The 17,667-nt window shown below is 45.7% G+C and overlaps 1 protein-coding gene across 28 annotated transcripts in view; it reads left to right on the forward strand.

Moving 5' to 3' along the window:
- MAP4K4 (mitogen-activated protein kinase kinase kinase kinase 4) overlaps positions 1-14,142 on the forward strand; it is a 149,461-nt gene extending 135,319 nt beyond the window's left edge. For 19 of the 28 annotated variants that reach the window (XM_027554721.1, XM_027554720.1, XM_027554730.1 and 16 more), the window contains 6 exons: positions 2,268-2,402; positions 4,987-5,087; positions 6,604-6,777; positions 7,293-7,452; positions 8,890-9,029; positions 10,806-14,142. In XM_027554721.1, coding sequence (XP_027410522.1) covers positions 2,268-2,402; positions 4,987-5,087; positions 6,604-6,777; positions 7,293-7,452; positions 8,890-9,029; positions 10,806-10,889 — 794 coding nt within the window. In that variant the 3' untranslated portion in view covers positions 10,890-14,142. The remainder of the gene's footprint in view (positions 1-2,267; positions 2,403-4,986; positions 5,088-6,603; positions 6,778-7,292; positions 7,453-8,889; positions 9,030-10,805) is intronic. The other 9 variants (XM_027554725.1, XM_027554732.1, XM_027554743.1 and 6 more) reach the window with 1 other exon arrangement.
- The last annotated feature ends 3,525 nt before the right edge of the window (positions 14,143-17,667 follow it).

Below are 17,667 nucleotides of genomic sequence, written 5' to 3' on the forward strand. Positions count from 1 at the left end.
TTCTGTTGTAACTTCCATTTATTCCTTTTTTCCCCCCTCCTGTAAACATTTGCATAAGTATCTTTGTAACTCACTTAACCATTCAGCATGTGAATCCATGTTGCCTGGATCATAACGTCCTAATCTGCATTTTTGCTGGGGTTAAAGTGTATGCAGAAGTGTTAAGACCTGTCTCCTCATTACCCACAGGGATTTTGATTTAATCGTCGGCTAACTCAAACTTGCTGTATTTATTTATATGTAACAAATTTCTTGCAATAAGTTTTAGTTTTCAAATAGGTTTTTGGTTTTAAGTAAGATGTCTGTTGAAATGCAAAAATTTCACCATCCATCTTCTACTTAAATGAGGAACCAACCATTTAAGACTTGAGTGCTGATGGAAAATAGGTTTTTGAATTGGAGGAAAAATAAATCTACAGCTGAAAATGGTTGAAGCTTTACTTTGTGATCCAGCGAGCAAGGTGATTTGTGTGGATCAGTAATCAACTGATACCGTTTTTTGGGACCACTTTTTTGGTATTCTTTTTATAGCTTTCATTGGTTTTCAAAATCATAAAAGCAATAACACGACAATTGTAGGGAACTTCAGAAAAAAGGAAGCTTAGGAAAAAGAAAATAAAATGTAACCCCTATCTGAGAGAGATAGTTGTTGTTAACTTTCTAATACATTTCCTCCTCATTTCTATAAATGTATCTCACATAATGGGAATAAAACACTGTACATAAAACAATGTTGTCTTTGTTTCACTTAATGTATTGAGTATCTTCCCACATTCAGAAATTCTTCAAAACTTAAGATTGTGTTGAAGAATAAGACATAATACAGAAAGTGCACAGATTATAAAGAATTACAGGTCCACGAAGAGTCACAGTTAGCCATGGTGTAGCCCCAGCTCCTCCACCCGCCCACGGCGCTCCTGCATTGCCTCCATCGTCGGCCACCCCCCCACCCCCACCACACACACACACACCGCCCCCCGAGGAAACGCTGTCCTGACTTTGAACACCTTAGTATATACTAGGTATGATTTGATGTCTGTTTTTTTGCCTTCATTGAACTAAACTCAAATAAATGGCAAAAATACTTCTTTTGTGTCTCACTTTTTTTTCTAGAGCAGTTTTATGTTTACGGAGAAAGTGAGCAGAAAGTATAGACAGTCTTATATTGGCCCCCTCCAGTTTCCCCTCTCCTCTGACACTTGTTACAGTGGATGGACCAGTATTAATGCATTATTGTTAGCTGAAATCCACAGTTTAGGTTCTCTCTGAGTGTGTCCTCTGGGTTGAACACATGCATAATTTTATCTACCTTTACGGTGTCATACAGATGAGTTGCATCACCCTAAAATTCCTCTGTGCTCCATCCCTTCCTCGAAGCCCATGGCGACACCTGGCCTTTTTTTGCTCTCTGTTGCCTTTTCCAGAACGTCCTGGGTGGGCTCATGCAGTGTGCAGCCTTTTCAGACAACTGAGAGCAAGTACCTCTTTATGAATCAATGTGATGACTTCTTTTGTCTGTTCTGGGTGCTTGCTCAATACTTCTGCTAGGTTTGTTGTTGTGGTTCAGTCGCTAAGTCATGTCTGACTCCCTGCGACCCTATGGACTGCAGCGTGCCGGGCTTCCCTGTCCTTCACTATCTCCTGGAGTTTGCTCAAAATGAAATTATTTAGCATTGTGTGCACACATGTCCATTGAGTTGGTGATGATATCTAACCATCTCATCCTCTGCTGCCCCCTTCTTTTGCCTTCAGTCTTTCCCAGCATCAGGTCTTTTCTAGTGAGTGAACTCTTTGCATCAGGTGGCCAAAGTATTGGAGCTTCAGCATCAGTCCTTCCAGTGAATATTCAGGGTTGATTTCCTTTAGGGTTGACTGGTTTGATCTTCTTGCTTGCTAGGTTCTCTCTCTTCTAACTGACATATAGGAGTGCTTCACATGTTCTGGGTAGGAGTCTTCTGTTAGCTCTGTGTTGTGTCCATTAGTTTATGGCTTGCCTTTTGCTGGACTGAAGTCCCCAAGTTGGGTGATCTGTGAAACCCTTCTGTGCTCTTAAATGGGAAACCATAGTCACTCCAGAAGGTTTTAAGAATCAGATGACCTAATAGCTTGAATTGAGTGTCTAGTGAAACTGATACAAAACAATTCCCTTGCAGTGGGGGGAGGGGGTGGTATTTATTGTTTATTGCAGTTTATTTTGATTACTGTTGTTAACAAAGATACCTAATTTTGAATATGCGTGTAAATTACTGATTTATTTGTTTTGCTAGGCAAAAAGGATAAGTTACGTGTCTACTATTTGTCCTGGTTAAGAAATAAAATACTTCACAACGACCCGGAGGTTGAGAAGAAGCAGGGCTGGACGACAGTGGGGGACCTGGAAGGCTGTGTGCATTATAAAGTTGGTAAGTCCGCCACGGCCGCAAGGGCTCTGCTTTTCAGAGGTTCAGTTTATCTTTTGTTTAAAATTTATGTGTTTTTGAAGCTTTTAGTGAGAAACCTGTCTCTGATATTCCCAGCTCATTTGAAGCACCTTCTAATCATGAGGTCCACAGGGCTCAGTCTGGATCATAATCAGGTTCACTTCAGCCGTCCCCGACCTCCATCACCCTGACCTTGGACAGTCCACATTCTTCTCTGTAAGATGGGGTTCAGAGGAGCCCCGTTAAGGAAGCATTGCCTGAAGAATGCCAGGCCCCTTGGGTTCTTCCTTGGCCCTGCAAGCTGGTTCTCACTCGAAGCACTGTGGGTCCTTGGCAGTCACTGATGGAATGTTTGAGAGTTTGCCTAAAGAGTTTTGGCCTTTCGGTTTGAATGAAATGCGCTGTGCACAGCTACCGTGCTCATCACTGAGGAAGGAATCTTGCTAGCCGGGCAGCATTTTGTGGCAACATTTTTGTTCTTTTCTCTGCAACATTCATGCCCTGCTTCTCATAAGATTTCACAAGAACAAAACCAAAATACATTTTTTGTGTGTGTTGGGAAAAAAAAAAAAATCAAAATACTGGCTCTAACATTGGAAATTAAGGAGGAACGATGGCATTTAGCCCAGTTACAGTTTTATAGATGAGATGGTGTGTTCTAATTGCATTTGAAATGGAAAGTTGAGAAGATGAGCAACTGGTGTCTCTATATATTTAAGACTGAGGATGTGAGGGGCCTATTGGAAGTTGATTTCTGCTTGTGTGTTTTCTGTTCTTCTGGGTTTATGATACGACATGCGGTGGTCAGCGCTTCTTCTCTCGGGGATATTCCAGTCCTTGGTGGTGTCATCTTGTTGGTGTAATCTGTTCGCAGCCCTCAGCTCACTGGTTGCTAATGAGTGTGAATGCCACCCCGATATTAGAGTGATTCTGAGTGATCCTTTAGGGCTCTAGCCCCTTGGTGTAGGCTTGGGGCTTAGGATTTTCTGTGTTGTGGTCTTCTGTAACATTTTTCCTTGTTGAGAGTGGTAGCTGGAATCATCTAAGGCTGAATGTAATGAACTGGCTTATAACAACTGAAATGTCCCTGAACAGATGATCCACAGGGGAGCGAGGGCAGATGCGTTAGACTGAGTTGGACTTTTCCCCAGGACGGAATGTCCACCCTCACTCGGGCCCGTCGTTCATATAGGATGAATCACAAGCATCCATTTGTTACGTTTAGACTTCTGTTGTTCAGTCGCTCAGTCGTGTCCAGCATTTGCAGCACCACGGACTGCAGCATGCCAGGCTTCCCTGTCCTTCATCAGCTCCCGGAATTTGCTCAGACTCATGTCCATTGTGTTGGTGATGCCATCCAACCTCTGCTGCGCCTTCTCCTGCCTTCCATCTTTCCCAGCATCAGTGTCTTTTCCAATGAGTCGGCTCTTCACACCAGGTGGTCAAAGTAGTATTCAGTTGACCCAGACGTGTGCTGTGTAGTATGGTTGCCATCAAGAACAGGGAAGGTGGGAGTGGGTATTTAAATTTATTTGTAAATTAATTAACGTGAATTAAACTTTAAAGTTTCGATCCTCAGTGACACTAGTACATTCCAAGTGTCCCATAGCCCCATGTAACATAAAACCTTTCCACCGTCACGGAAAACTCTATCCTGTCAGCACTGGATGGCCTCTTAGAATCGTTTGTATCATCACAGTCCTGTGATTCATTTGAATAGTGACAACACATGGAATTTAACAAGGAGAGTTATCAAGTCAACAAGCTGAGTCTCACGGTCAAAGTCAGGATCAAGTAGCGCTGTGGTTTAGAGTGGCTGTGCAGACACTGGGGTCTACACCAGCCAATAAGTCAGATGCGGCCAGGGCCATCTGGGTGTCTGCTTTTAGCAGACATGCTGGCTGTTAGAGAACTGAGACAGCTGTGTAAAGAAGGCCTTCATATGTAAGTATAAATTTACAGCGAGATTTTCTTTACTTTTGGTACAGGATGTAGAATCCTATGTAGAATCCTACCAATTACTACTATCTCTATAGCTGGAAGTGCTGTAAAGTGATACTTGGTCTTACACACAGAAACAGATAGAATTCAAATTCAGTTGATGAGTATTTTGTCATAGTTTTTTCCATCTGTAAGCTCCACGTGGGACTCGGGAAAGCCCACGTGGAAGATTTGACCTCTTGCTGATATTCAGGAACCTCTTGGCTGGTAAATCACATCATTATCCTTTGGAATTAATGCTGAGTCCTCCGGACAACAGGGTGGAAAGGTCGACGCTGTCCTTGATTATTAAATACTAAGAACGGTAGTAGCAGCATTGAAATTGCTTATTGATAGTAACCAGGGTATGGAGTGGAGTCCAGCACAACATTGAGGAAGATGGGGACAGCCTGAATGTATATTCAGGAATCTGGAAAGTGAACCAGTGCCTGGCCTGCCAGCATTGTTCTCTTACTGGTTTGGATGGATCAACAGGGAAGGGCATGTTTGCAGAGTTTTCAGAAGGCCGCAGAAGGGACTGAGAGGTCCACCATGATACTGACCTGTGCTCTTCTTACTGTTTCAGTAAAATATGAAAGGATCAAATTTCTGGTCATTGCTTTGAAGAACTCTGTGGAAGTCTACGCATGGGCACCCAAGCCATATCACAAATTCATGGCCTTTAAGGTAATAACGACGAGTGCGCTTAAAAATAGTATCAGCCATGCACACTGTGACCAAGAGCCAGGGAATAAGTCAGCTGATCATTTATTTAAAACTGCGCTGTTAGAAGGGGGACAACAAGCCAAGGAATCAAAATTGAAATATATGTGTATGTCTGTGATACTGTGGGCTTCCCTGGTAGCTCAGCTGGGAAAGAATCCTCCTACAGTGCAGGAGACCCCGATTCAATTCCTGGGTTGGGAAGATCCCCTGGAGAAGGGATAGGCTCCCCACTTCAGTATTCATGGGCTTCCGTGATGGCTCAGATGGTATAGAGAATCTGCCTGCAAGGCAGGAGCCCTGGGTTGGGAAGATCCCCTGGAGAAGGGAACTGCCACCCACTCCAGCAGTCTGGCCTGAAGCATTCCATGGACTATATATACAGTCCATGGGGTCACAAAGAGTTGGACACGACTGAGTGACTTTCATTTTCAATTTTTTATCAGCAGTAGGCAGCTTCCAGGTACATCTGTTCAACAGAGGACTAATTAAGAGCGAAGTTACAGAAATTTTTAATGACTTAGTGATATATATTATACATTAAATAGAATAAGTACTAAAAATATGTATACTATTTTTTGTTTCAAGAAAAATACTGTAGAAAAATACTGGCAGTTATTTTGTGGGTGTTTTTAATATGTTTTTGTAATTCTAGACTGCACTAAATACAAATTTTATAAACTTTTTAGTTAAAAATGATATTACTATGACACAAGATATTATAAATCACTTAATAAATATTTCTGATATTAGACACAAAACTTTAAGCATCACCCCTGGGCCTGTTTTAGTGCAAGGTGAGAAATTAATAAGAGTTTTTTTTTTTTTTAATGATTATTTACTTATTTTTTAAAATAGTTTTGACATATTAAGGGTAGGCCTCCATTATCTGGAAAATTGACATATTTAGATAGCTTATTTGATTCTCCAGTACAGCAAGATAAGTGGGATTATCATATTTGCTTTAAAATAAAGCCACATATTATTGACTAAAAGCAATTGATTGTAAAGTTAAAATTATTTTTTGAGATCTGATCTTAATCACCTTCATGGACCAAGTACTGTACTCATTATTTTATACATAAATAGCTTATTTGGATCTGTCTCATGAGCTATAGGTATTGACGTTACAGGCCACCCAGGCTGTTACAGTACATGGTAGCCTCTCATTACCACTATTAAACGAGTTGGAGAGTTAAAGTGGAAATGTGAGTAGCTCTGTAGAGACTGTGATGACCACACTGATAAAAGTCTCCATATGTGTTTCTTGCACCGCCCCTCCCTCTCTCCATCGTCTGCATTAGAGTAGTTGCTGCTAACTGATAAAAGCAAAATAAAGACTCACTGTATTTTTGCTTATGGTTTTGCCAGGGTGGTTCAGTCACTGAGTACTGAGTGCCTGGCTCTGGCTTCTCCAGTGGGAACCGTCAGGCCTAAGTTTTGCTCATCTCACTGCTGCTTCTCGCCTGCTCCTTTGCAGTCATTTGGTGAGCTGGTGCACAAGCCGTTGCTGGTGGATCTCACTGTTGAGGAAGGCCAGAGGCTGAAAGTGATCTATGGATCCTGTGCTGGATTCCATGCTGTTGATGTGGACTCAGGATCGGTCTATGACATTTACCTACCAACACACGTAAGAAAGAACCCACACTCTATGGTTGGTTGACTGGCTTCATTTTGTTTTGACTTTTCTCTCTGCTCTGCTCAGTGCACTAACACGGGCAGGGGCTCCTCGCTTCCCCTTTGCAGTGGGGGTGAGTATTTCAGTGACGTGCCCTCTTCAGTAGCTCTCTGCTCCTGTCTCTGAAGCCCTCCCGAGACCCGCCTAGCCCTGCTTTCACTAACCCGGGATGGGAGGGGGCAGCTGCTGGCAGGTCAGGACAGCCACGGGGTGGGGCTGGTTAGAGGAATGTAATGTATTGAATGGAGCCCACAGTCCAAATATATTCCAGGGGCGTCAGGAGATGTGAATGAGTAGCATATAGGGCGTATCAGAGGTAGACTTTCAGATATATCTGACACCACGTGGGTTCTCCACAATGTTGTCCAGTTGCTGTATTTATCACCAGGAAGCTGAGCCAGTGCCTTTGCACAAGACACTCTTATTAAGCCCACGTGCAGGAACAGAGGTGGCCACCAACGTGCTTCCTTGTGCTTTTTCCCCTTCTCCAGATCCAATGTAGCATCAAACCCCACGCAATCATCATCCTCCCCAACACAGATGGCATGGAGCTCCTGGTGTGCTATGAAGATGAAGGGGTTTACGTGAACACGTACGGGAGGATCACCAAGGACGTGGTTCTGCAGTGGGGAGAGATGCCAACGTCTGTAGGTACGTATCCCTGAGCGGAAGCAGTCGTGTTTGTTAAAGTAGGGCCTTTCTTGAGGATATGTGTGTTTCAGATACTGGTGTTACATGGTGTTCAGACCGTTTGACCATTTAACAGAGTGGTTGGCAGTAGGTGTTGGGAAAGGTGGATTGTACACTGTGATGTGTCATAGTCTTATGTTAGGACAAACTCTTAATAGTTTTTTTTTTTTTAATCAATTCATTTATTTTGTTATTTAGTCGCTAAGTTATGTCCAGCTGTTGGTGGCCACATGGACTGCAGCACGCCAGGCTTCCCTGTCCTTTACGATCTCCTGGAGCTTGCTCAGATTCATGTCCATTGAGTCAGTGATGCCATCCAACCACCTCATCCTCTGTTGCCCCCCTTCTCCTCCAGCACTCAGTCTTTCCCAGCATCAGGGTCTTTTCTAATGAGTTGGCTCTTCCCATGTTTTTTTTTAATTATTTATTTTCTTTCTGGCTGTGCTGGGTCTTTGTTGCTGCAGGCGTTTTTCTCTAGTTGTGGCAAGTAGGAGCTACTCTGTACTTGTGGTGTGCAGGCTTCTCTAGTTGTGGCTCACAGGCTTAGCTGCTCCACAGCATGTGGGATCTTCCCAGATCAGGGATCGAACCCATGTCTCCTGCATTGGCAGGCAGATGTTTTACCACTGAGCCACCAGAGAAGCCCCAAGTAATCATTTCTTAAAGCTCTGTCTCCACAGTTCTCCATTTAATCCAAGGCAGCCAGGGACAGTAAGACAGATGTAGTTGTGACTAATGGGTGGAAGGCGAGGGGAACAGGAAGGTGAGTGATGCTGTGGCGGTCTCATGGCCCACCGCAGTCCACACACAGCCTCTGACCTTCTCTGCACATGTCCTGAAGACTGACGTCTGGAACCCTGTTGGCTCCAAGTTTATTTCCCCAAACTACTTTGGTTTTATAGCAGCCAAGTCTCTGGCTCTGTCCACTTGCCTTTTCTTCTCCCTGGTAATTGGTGTGAGGAAAATAGAAGCCAAACTATGGACAGGGACTGGGGGTAATGCTCCAGCATGTCCTCCTTGGAGGCATCAACAGACTCAGCTGATAATTTAAAACATCACCTTCCAGGATGACCCACAAGGTTGCACGTGTAGAGTCCCTTACATCAGTGGTCCCCATCCTTCTTGGCTCCAGGGAGCAGTTTTGTGGAAGCCATAGGAGAGGAGGGAGGGTTTGGGGATGAGTCAAGCCCATTATGTTTATTGTGTACTTTATTTCAGCTCCACCTCAGATCATCAGCCATTAGATTCCGGAGGCTGGGGACCCCTGTCTTACAAAAACCTCCAAATGCCAGCTGTTTAGTGGGGTGGTGTGTGTGTGTGTGTATGTGAAACCTGAGCAGCTTCTTTCCATGGCTGTTTCCTCATCTTTAACAATATGTGTTTTCCTCTCTCAAAAAGCATATATTCGATCCAATCAGACGATGGGCTGGGGAGAAAAGGCCATAGAGATCCGATCTGTGGAAACTGGCCACTTGGATGGCGTGTTTATGCATAAAAGGGCTCAAAGGCTGAAGTTCTTGTGTGAACGTAATGACAAGGTAACAGTCTCCTTAGGGATTCTTTTTAGATGTTATTTTTCAGCAGTGGTTTATTTTCCATGGAGTTCTGTGAAGCCTTTCCTTGGCATGGTGATAGATTTCTGAAATAACTTTATCAAGGAACTTTTCAGTAGTGACTTTTTAGATCCATTAATGGAGGTCAGGATATATTTTATTTTGTTTTTGTTGAGGGGGTGGACATGTTTATCTCTGCAGAAATCATTCTGTGTTGGGTTTTTGTTGTCTTTTGAGGGTTTTTGTTTTTTTTTTCCCCATTAGGTGGCCTGTCCGGGCTGTGTTTAGTTTAGGGATAGAAAAGGTTGAAGCTCCCAGTTTAGATGGATGGAACTCTTTCATGATTAGAAAGAACCCTCATGCACTTTTAAGTAAGAGGGGAAATTTTCCTTCCCCTGATATATGTTTGAAATACACCACTTGTTAGTCTATCTTTCGAGTATTGACGTAACTGCATTGTTTTCCTGGCGTAAGTGCCTAAGAGGAGAAATTATTTTATGCAAAAGCTGGAGTGCTGCCTACAGGTGAGACCTGTGAGACCCCAGAGCATCAAAGCCCAAGTTAAAACTTTTGCTTTTCCAAACTGGCCACATCGTTTTCTTCTTTAGGACTCCCTTCCTCCCCAAACCAGCCTTGGAGTGGAGCAGACAGCTGGCCAAGGGTGTTGACCCCTCTGGCCTTTTCTAAGCTTAGATTTCTCTCTTTTCTGTCACTTGGATGAAAATATGACTACCTGAGGCAGCCCACTACAGCCTTAGAAACATTCCCACCTCTTGCTTCACACTGAAATACATTAAGCCTTCCAGTCACCAGACCTCAGGTTGACTTCTCAGATGAAGAGGAGCTGTCATCTCCCTTTGGCAGGTGGGCCTCCCGCCCAACGAGGTGCTCCACTCCATCCACATCCCCCCGGACCACTTCCTCCACAGTCCAGTCCTCTGGCTCATTCACCGGTGCACTTGACCTACATAATATCTCCGAAATCTTTTATCTTGGAAATCCACGCAGCCTCAGAGCTAACCGAGGATTTTACCAGCTTTGGGGTTTACATTTTCCTAAGTATGTTCAGTGGAACCATAACCACGGTATTCTTTGAACTTCAGGCATTTAAATTTTTTTTTTAATCATTCATGATGTCACACCCATCAGGGTTTATTAATAAAAGGCGCAAAACTAAATTATTTTTTGGACAGTAGAGTCCTATGAAATAACCAAAACATTCAGTTTCATTTTTTAAAAGAGAAAAACAAGGCACTGAGCCGCCTCCCCACTGATCACTGAGTTTGCCAAACACGTTGATCTTTCGGAAAGTGTTAAGGGTGGAGGTGAGCACAGATGGTCCAGTTTGGGGAACATCCCCTTGTTTCCTCTGTGTTCTCACAATAGGGCATGGGGTGCACAGAGTCACCCCTTGGCTAAGGAGTCTTCCTAAGTTAAGAAAATGTTAGTCGTTCAGCCTCCTCCAGCTCTTTGTGACTCCCTCCCTGGGCTGTAGGCCCACCAGGCTCCTGTGTCCATGAAATTCTCCAGGCAAGAATACTGGAGTGGGTTGCCATTCCTACTCCAGGGAATCTTCCTGACCCCGGTCTCCCTGCACTGCTGGCAGATGGCTTTACTGTCTGAGCCATCAGAGAAGCCCTTCTAGTGGAAATGAAAACTGGCTCCTTGCTGATGAATGGACATCACCCCAGATTTCCTTTGGGAGGGGGCCTCCAGGATTTCGGGGTCCCCCTCACTCCTCTCCCCGCTCTCCCCCTGCAGGTGTTCTTTGCCTCGGTCCGGTCTGGGGGCAGCAGCCAGGTTTACTTCATGACTCTCGGCAGGACCTCTCTTCTGAGCTGGTAGGAGTGGCGGGCTAGGCTGCGGCCCTGGAGGTGTCGACCATGAGAACCCGGAGATCCTGGCAACTGGAGCGCGGACCTGCCCGGGCCGCGTGGGCAGGGGTCTCCTCCCTGCCCCCACCCGCTCTTACCAGTTCATCCCCATTCTCTTCTTGTCCTGTTCGAAATAAATCGAGGCTGCATCGCAGCTGGTGCTGTTGAGACTGCCATCAGGTGCTATCCGAGCTGGGATGGAGCCTGGGATGGAGCGGCGGGCAGAACGCATGCGCATCCCCTCCAGCTCCAGTGTTCCTTGTCTGCGGCTCCATGCTGGGGCGTCTGCAGGTGGAGACCAGACGCCGGCGGGGTGGGGGTTGGCAGGTGTAAACGTGCGCTCGGAGGAACAGGTCGCTGAAGCCAAGAGCAGATTTAATATAGTAACATTAACAACGTATTTAATTGACATTTCTTTTTTTTTTTTGTAATGTGACCATATGTGGACAAAGAAGAAGGTGCAGGTTTAAGAAGTTAATATTTATAAAATGTGAAAGACACAGTTACTAGGATAACTTTTTTGTGGGTGGGGCTTGGGAGGCGGGCGGGTGGGTTTAGGGACCCATTTGGTTTCTTGGGAATATTTTTTTTTTTTGGCCAAGAACTCAGTCGTTTTTCTGTGTACCAAGTTTTGCCTAAAATCACGTGCAGATGATTCTTTTAAAAAAAAGGAAAAAGAAAGGGTGTGCATTTGTATCCTGCCCAGAACCTTGTTGTGTGACAGTATTAGCGCTGCCTCGGTCAAAGGTTTAATTTTTGTTTAAACCTGGAAGTGCAACAGCAGTTTCACCACGATCGGCACTTGCAGAGGGGAAAAAAAATCTTTTTCAACCACGTGTTTATTTTTTCGCCTACCTCATTGTTTTTAATGCATTAAGAGGTGGTTTAGTTTCTATGTCTTTGGAGGAAAACATTAATGTTTAACCTTAATACCAAAACGATCCAATTGAAGTTTGACTGTTATTTTGTCACGTCTCAGTAGGCACAAGAGAAATTGTCCCCGAAGGTGGGAAACAGCCACGAGGCTTGTCCGCTGATGGGCACGTCTGCTTTCTGAGCTGAGAAAGCAGATCACGTCGTTTTCCACCAGATTCATCAGGGGTGGTGGTGGATGGACAGGCGGCCATTGCCCACAGCACACGAGGCCTCGCTGTTCTCAGCTCGGAGTTTGCAGACAGGTGGTCATATGGGGGACAACCCCACGAACTGTCGACAGTGTTGCCGGAACCTTTCCTTGGGGCCGGGGGTGTTTCCCTTTTTCTAAAAATGCAATGCACTAAAACTATTTTAAGAATGTAGTTAATACTGCTCATTCATAAGATAGCATCTTCCTGCGTTTCGGGTGTGATATCAGAGCCCTGGCTTCTCGAGTGCTCTCCCTTGCTCACTCTCTGCGCGCTCTCTCTGTTTTTTAAACCAGTTTTACTTTATGAATATGTTCATGACATTTGTAATAAATGTCTTGGGTAATAATTGGTTTCATGGCTTCTGGTCACTGGCTTCCTCTGAGCATGTTGGTTATATTGATTATTTGTTAAAGGGTGGCTCAGCTGTCGGCCTGTCCTCTGGCAGAGTTCTGATGGGAATCTCATTCACCAAACAAAAGCTCGGTGTGGCCTAGGCTTATTCCTCCTCCGTGGTGAATTTGCTTTTATGACATCAAAGCGGAGGTTTTCCACCTTGAGAAATTAACAATCACTTGCACCTGTTTGCTGAGTCTGCCCCCACCCCCCACCCCCAAAGCCGCATCCCATTGGGCATATGCCTTGACCTGTTGTTCTCTTCCTCCTGGGTCAGCATTTTTGCCAGAGGCTCCCCCTTTGAATTTCAAAAATGTAGTGAAGAGTACACAGGCTCACAAATGCAGAAACAACAGCTGGTCACGTACACCCACCACAGCAGCAGCCGCTGAGAAAACCTGTCTCCATGTTGGAAGGATTCAGGCTGGGGAAACAGGCTTTCCATGCGTGTTGACTTCAGCGTAGTGCTGGCGTCTAAGGCAGAAAGAACCAGTTCTGTTCTGGTCATTTGTACTTAAAGGAGAGAAGATCTGGGCACTAATCCTGCCCTTGGCAGGAGTTCTGAGACTGGCCAGACCAATCACTGTGGGGCTGCAGTCCTTGCCACATCACTGCTGGTGATTCCCTTCTCGGGTTGGCTTTTGACGGGAGACAAAATGTGCCCCAGCAAACACATGCACCAGGAGGAGAACGGACGGCATAGTGGGGTCAGTTGTAGCCCCTCCCATGACTTCAGCAAAAGGCCAAGTTGGGCAGGTGTCTTTCAAAAAAATACTAAACTTCTGATGCCAACATGAAAGATATAAAAAGGTTGAGGATGATGGGCTCTGAGCTCAGGTCAGCGTGGGCCTGTCCTACCTGGGCAGCAACTGTTGGTGTGGGAGTTGAACGTGATTGAATCTGTCACTGGGCTTGGCTGACCGAGGTCAACCAGCCACTGGTCCCCTGGTCGGGTGCCTGTGGTCTCCTTCCTTGCCTGGGGTGTCCCTTCCTCCTTGGCCTTCCCGCCGTGCAGACCAGCTTAGGTTGCTACAGCTTCAAGCAGACGCCAGGTTAGCTTTCTCCATGGAAGATGGCAGGCTCTCTCCATTTCATTGCTAACAGGGTAGTGACTTCACTCAAGTGCCAAGATGGCAAAATTAGCAGGAGAATTTAGTATTGTGCCGATACCACTAAATATGGAACCTAGAAAACCATGACAGTTCTTCCAAACAAAATACCAGTATGGCTCTAGGTTTAGTTGAAGCTTTAATAAGTGATACTTTTCTGTATTTAAAACGGAGTCTTTATATTGAGTGCAGTTTTTTGGGGTTTTTTTTTTTTTTTTTTTTTTACTTTTTCTCATGCACATGTTGTGTTGAAGAAAATGTTTACAAAAAATAGTTTTGTTACACTAATGGGCATCACATATTTATGGTCTATTTTTAAGTGATTTTCTATGGGTTATTTAGGCTTTTGTTTTAGTTGTAGTCCACTTAAATGATGGTTCATAATCCCTAATTTTGCCAATCATAAATTTGCTAAACAGTAATGCAAATGACAAGCTGCATTAAGTTTACTAATCAGAACTGCGAAGCAGACTGGTGGCAAGTACACAGCCTTCTTTTTTCAGTGCTAACTTGTCTTCTGTGTATTATGAAAATGACTGTTGTCCCTCTTCTCCCCTTTTTTTGGTCCTTAAATAAAGTAAAAGTGACACCTGTTTCATGTGGCATGAGTTTCCAATATATTCAGTTCCTGCAGAATGTTTACTTTCTATAAGGATCCTCCTTCCCCGGTGCCACCCCAAGGCCCGAGTGAGCAGCTCCCAGATTTTGCCACCTCCCTGAAAGGGGTGGCCCAGGGGATTCCCAGGCACAAGTTACAAAAGCGGCAAACATTTGTTCAGAGATCTTACAATGAGGGACTTCTCTAGGGGTCCAGTAGTTAAGAATCCACCTCCCTTGAAGGGGACATGGGTTCGATTCCTGGTCCAGGAAGATTCCACTTGCTTCGAGGTGACTAAGCCCCTGTGCCTCAACTGCAGAGCTGGAGCAACCCACTCGAAGGAAGCGCTTGTGCCACAAGGGCAGCCGTGAACCGACACAGCTAAATAAATAGATACTTTATTTAAAATCTTACAATGAAGTTGATAGTGAGCTCTTGATGGCCATGCTTCTGAAACCAAAAGCAAAAGTAAAGCTTCTTTACTTTTCTTCTTAGGAAGAAGCCGGCTTGTTTTTCCAAGCCTGAATTGAATCAAGAAGTAAAGTACGTGCTGTCTGTTCTGTAGCTAATTGGACGTTGAAGGGAACCCTTTCTCAAATTGGTTCGTAAACAAGAACCTAAGCCTGATCATTGGAGCTCCTCCAGTGCTAAGTCATCATGGCCCTGCCGTGGATGTCCTCCGTCAACACCCATACACCCCCAGCCCATGGCTTGGCAGGAACGCTCCACACTGGGTACATCCCAGGTCAGCCGTGGGTGTCAGCACTTTGCCAGAGCCCCCGAGATGGGGAGGAATAGCCATGCAACTTCATCATCAATTACACGTTGGTCAGCTAGCTCCTCTCTGCTTCATGCTAGAAACACGTTCCTGCTCTAAGGTGAAAATAAACTTGGAAATACCTAGGCCACCAGATGAACGAGTTACCTTCCTCATCTGTTGCAGCTGGTGTGGGTGACGGGGAATAAACCCCCGGTGGTCTGTTGTTCCGGCTTCCCTCCGTTGGTGGGGGTTCACAGGAGGTCCAGTGGGTCAGGCCATCCCCTCTAAGGATGACTTGGTGTCGCTGCTGCTGTCTGCCATCTAGACTCAGACAGTGCCCATGCTTCGCTTTATCAGAAGTAGGTGCTGCGTTTTGCAAAGTAAAATCGCTAAGGATTTAAGCCGTTTTCTCAGGAGGGAAGTAACAGGTGTTCAGGTCGGAGATGCTCACCTCTGGTCTGGTCCACCCTGCCCTTCGCTGTGAGATGCTCGTATCATGTGGGATGTGCGTTTCAGAATCTGCCTGGCACTCCTCCACCTCTGCCTCTGTCTGACCTCACTTCCTTGTGCTCATAGTTCACCTCACTTCTCTCTGATTCCCTGATGATGGCCCGACGTTAATTTGTTCGTTCTGTTTGTATCTGTATACAGACCCAGCATATGACAGTATTCTGGCAAATCCCATGGACAGAGGAGCCGGGGGTGGGGCTGCAGTCCATGGGGTCGCAAGAGTCGGACGTGACTGAGTCACCAGCATGCATTTGAGCTGCGATTGGTTCTCACTGGTTTGCTCCTCTAATTTCCTTCCTGTTCGCTTTAGTAGCTTGAAATGAAACCTCTGATCATCTGAAGAGGAGGCCAGGCCCCTGTGCAGCATGGGGCTTGTAAGGAAGCGCCCTGGGGCAGCTAGACCTCCGGGGGGGCTGCGAGCCCCGCCTCCTCCAGCCACGGACCACCCAGTCCTGGAGCAGACCTCCAGCCCTATCGGCTGCATCTTGGCTTCTTGTGAAGACACTGGGACCTCGATGCCTAGGTCTTATCTCCTCGTTTCCTTGGTTACAGGAAATTTGAATTCGATGGTCCAACACAAGATTATTGTTTTTCTTACGGTCTGAATTATACAGTTCTGGCAGCTTCTCCCCTCAGAACTCCTGCTGCAGAGAGATGACGTGGATGGAGCATCAGCCAAGCAGCGCTGCTAGTTCCTTACGTGGAAACCAGTATTAAACAGCTTTTCTACAATAAACTATATTAAAGACTGCCTTTGATTACTTTATTGACAATTTTATTGAGGTGATCCATACCACACAATTCACCATTAAAAAAATGCATGTAACTCAGTGGCCTTTAGTCCTTCAGAGTTGCATATACATCCCCACAAATCCTGTCTTTATACGTGGTTATCACCCCAAGAAGGCAGCCTGTACCCCTCTGCCGCCATCCCTTGGTCTGCCCCGCTCCCATGCCCCTGAACGCCATGCAGTCTGTCCTCCACCCTCTCGTGATGTGGGCGCGTCTCTTGGACGTTCCACGTCACTCGTTTGTCACTGGCTCCTTCAGCTTAGGACGTCTGGAGCTGCAACCCCGTTTCTTTCTCTGTGTCTGTCTGCCTTTGTTTTGACATCCTCGGTTCATCATAGTTGCTATTGCTGCTTTCTTTCAGCCTTGGGATTGAGGGACCACCGCACTGAGAGCAGAGAAATTCATTTACTTTTTTTTTTTTTTTTCACACCAAGACTGAAATTGTGGATTTCACCCAGCACACCTCAGTTCCGAGTCACTTCCTAAGTTCTCCATTCCACCTTTGTGTCCAGACTCTGATTCCGGCCACTGTGCGATTCACACAAGCACGCATCCCGTGCAGAAGTTGAGAAACCGGTAGTAACTACAACATTGTGCATCACGGCACGTTCGTGTATGGCCCGGTGACTAACAAGAGCAAACAGTTCCATTCCTCTTGACTACCCCTGTCCTGTGGCTGGAATGCAGGGTGGGGCAGGTAACTGTCGCTAAGAGTTCAGGTTGTAATCTCCCTTTTGTTGAAGTACAACCGTCTTGTTAAACTCCTGATGCTTTGATGGGCTTCCCAGCTGGCTCAGTGGTAAACAATTCACCTGCCAATACAGGAGACACAGGAGATCCCTGTGTGTGTTCAATTCCTGGGTTGGGAAGATCCCCAGGAGGAGGAATTGGCAACCTGCTCCAGTATCCTTGCCTGGGAAATCCTATGGACAGAGGAGTCCATGGGGTCGCCAAGAGTCGGACACGACAACAAATGCTTTGATACCATTCTGGAAGGTCAGATGCAGTCGTTCCAGCACAACATTTATGTTGAAGCCATTGTGGTTGTGAACCGGGTGTAGCCTAAGTGAGTGCTTCTGGAATCTGCCGGAAGTAAGGGCTTCTTGTGGAGGACCAAACTCTTGTCTTAGAAGATAGTTCCCCAAGATCAGTTCATCAAGTTCGACTGAGAGCATATTTGTAACCTCCAAGTATCTGCATCAGAATAACTCGCTTTACACACAAAACAGTTGATCCTTTCAGTCAGTGCTTCTGAAGCACCATACTTTGAGCCACTCACTGTGTTGCTGCTGAGCTTACTGTATAACATGAAGGGAGAGGATCCAGTTGTGGCTCAGACTCCAAAAGGAAGTTTATTATAAAGAATTGGAAAGAGGTGCTGGCCACCCTGCAGCCGTGGTGTTGCAGGAAGGGGGACCCTTTCCAGAGCCCCAAACTGGGCTTTTGGCTAACACTTGGAA

The sequence above is a fragment of the Bos indicus x Bos taurus genome, chromosome 11 (assembly GCF_003369695.1).
Source record: "Bos indicus x Bos taurus breed Angus x Brahman F1 hybrid chromosome 11, Bos_hybrid_MaternalHap_v2.0, whole genome shotgun sequence".
NCBI lineage: Eukaryota > Metazoa > Chordata > Mammalia > Artiodactyla > Bovidae > Bos > Bos indicus x Bos taurus.